At 45.9% G+C, this 2,157-nt stretch overlaps 1 protein-coding gene across 1 annotated transcript; it reads left to right on the forward strand.

Moving 5' to 3' along the window:
• The first annotated feature begins 6 nt into the window (after window positions 1-6).
• LOC105000261 (monocarboxylate transporter 8-like) lies at window positions 7-2,151 on the forward strand. Its single transcript, XM_010856042.1, has 2 exons — window positions 7-40; window positions 1,672-2,151. The coding sequence occupies exons 1-2, from the start codon at window positions 16-18 to the stop codon at window positions 1,890-1,892; spliced, it is 246 nt and encodes an 81-aa protein (XP_010854344.1). The 5' UTR covers window positions 7-15; the 3' UTR covers window positions 1,893-2,151.
• Window positions 2,152-2,157: the final 6 nt, after the last annotated feature.

Consider the following 2,157-nt stretch of genomic DNA (forward strand, 5'->3'; position numbering starts at 1 on the left):
AGGATGGCCCTGCCAATGATTGCCGGACCCCCCATTGCAGGTGAGTTTAACATTGCAGGGAGAGCATGAGTGGGGGAGTCCTGTTTTCCTTGGGACCTAGCCCTCCTAATTGCCTCTGCTTAAAGTCCCTTTCTCCCTCTTCTCTCTTCAAGTAGTCTCATCAGAGTGCATGAAACCTCTTACCACTATTAATGAAAGAGACTAAGCACAGTATATGTGCATGGATTCATTTGAGGGGATGGGCATTTCATGGCTGTGAGTTTTTATTGTAGACAGCATGGCTGATTCCAGGAGGGTAGAGAGAATAATGGGTTTGGCCTTCTGACCATTCTATTGAACCCAAATCTTCTCTCTGTCTCTCTGTCTTCACAAGCAAGTAATTATTTTCAAGGTAGTTGAGCAGGAAGAGAAACAAAAGTGGGCCCTGGTTTTATTAATACTTAGAGACATCCCTCCTTCCCCTACCAACTTCTGAACTGAGCCTGTAGAAAACATTTAATTAAGACCACAACTCAAGACTGGACCAATGAAGCTCACTTATAGCAGGCAACAGGCAAAGTGTTGGCTTGCCATCTTTCAGCACTCCTAATTTCTCTTTCTACTTCCAAGGAGGGCATGGTTTGTACCCTAGAGAACACAAGAAACAAAGAAAACTAATAAGAGACATCATTTCCTCTCTTTATGATTTATTGCAAATATTGATTCATGGGATAGTGTCTCTTAAGCTAGCCAACTAGGCTAACTCAACAATTATTCCTTGAATACCAGTTCAGTGCCAGGTGTTGTGAGGGCACTGGTTGTACTGCATTACAGTGACAAAGGCTCCTACTCAGGCCATTGTACAATGGCCACACTGTCCACTGGGGGAGGCGAGCCTTTACCTAACTCCTGATTCCAAATGTGGATCCCAGAACCCATATCTCTTTCCACTTGCTTACCTCCTAAGCAGCCCCAGGACCTACCTGCCTTTCATTAGTACTGTTTCTGGGCTCAACCTCCCTATGAGGTATCCCACATTAGCTTCTGGAGGTGAGCAGAGAAGACTCCATGTACCATGCCAAACACATTCACCACATTGGCAACCTAGAAGAACCCAGAGGGGCCAACCATATCTGTAACTTGAAGGAAAGACACACCTATACCCTAACCCTAACCCTAACCCTAACCCTAGCCTCCTCTTAGGGCAAATGGGCACTTCAAAGAAAGGGAAAAAGGGAACTTGGCTGAATTATTACATAAGAACACTCTAGCCTAAGTTGGGTGTGAGAAGGTGTATCACTGTGAACCAAGACAAGTCTTGGTCATCTTCTGTGTTCTTTTAAAATAGCCTCCCTCCATACCTATCTCCATACCTTGGAGTGACTAGAAGTTAACTGTAGCTTATGAAAGTAAAAAATGGAGAACTTTGAGAAGTTTCATTTGCCTCTTTCATAATAAGCATTTGCCTCAAGAGCCTACAGTCTCAGTGGCTCAGGGAGGAGCTGCTTGTCTTTGTAATAGAGGTTTTGTGTCTTCCATCAAGGAGTGTTTAAACTGAGTTGGGCTCCCAGGTCAAGGCAGTACAGGCCAAGATTCTCTGGATAGGCATTTTGATGGCTTCTAAAAGAAGCAGAGAACATCTTTGTATAGTAGAGCAAAGCTAAACTTGACTTGTCTCTGTTAACTTTTCAGGCCTCCTCCGCAACTGTTTTGGGGACTATCATGTGGCCTTCTACTTTGCCGGTGTACCCCCAATCGTTGGGGCAGTAATCCTCTTGTTCGTCCCTCTGATGCATCAAAGGATGTTCAAGAAAGAGCAAAGGGATTCCAGCAAGGATAAGATGCTGACCCCTGACCCAGACCCCAATGGAGAGCTGCTGCCGGGCTCCTCTACCCCTGAGGAACCAATCTAATGCCTTTTATTTGCCATCGTGTGCTCCTCCCCAAACCTTTCCCTTCACCTTGCCCTGCTCGGCATTTACATTTTTGCCACCAGCACACTTGTTCCCAAACCTGCACACACAGCATTTCAGCCACCTGACCATCCCCTTGGAGCCAAAGCTCCAGGTGTTCCAAACTTATTAACCAAATTCTCCCCATGAATGCCTTTAAACTTGCCAGGGTCGTCTCCTTCCAGGCTTTAGGAAAGCTTGGGATCACCCCCTGGCCTTTGGAACC

This window comes from Bison bison, unplaced genomic scaffold (genome assembly GCF_000754665.1).
Source record: "Bison bison bison isolate TAMUID 2011002044 unplaced genomic scaffold, Bison_UMD1.0 scf7180017854227, whole genome shotgun sequence".
NCBI lineage: Eukaryota > Metazoa > Chordata > Mammalia > Artiodactyla > Bovidae > Bison > Bison bison.

Excerpts from the sequence above, each read along its gene's own strand:
- LOC105000261 (XM_010856042.1), top strand. The coding sequence starts at position 16 with ATGATTGCCGGACCCCCCATTGCAG. Across the intron at positions 41-1,671 it reads TGCCGGACCCCCCATTGCAG|GCCTCCTCCGCAACTGTTTT; the intron begins GTGAGTTTAACA and ends TTAACTTTTCAG.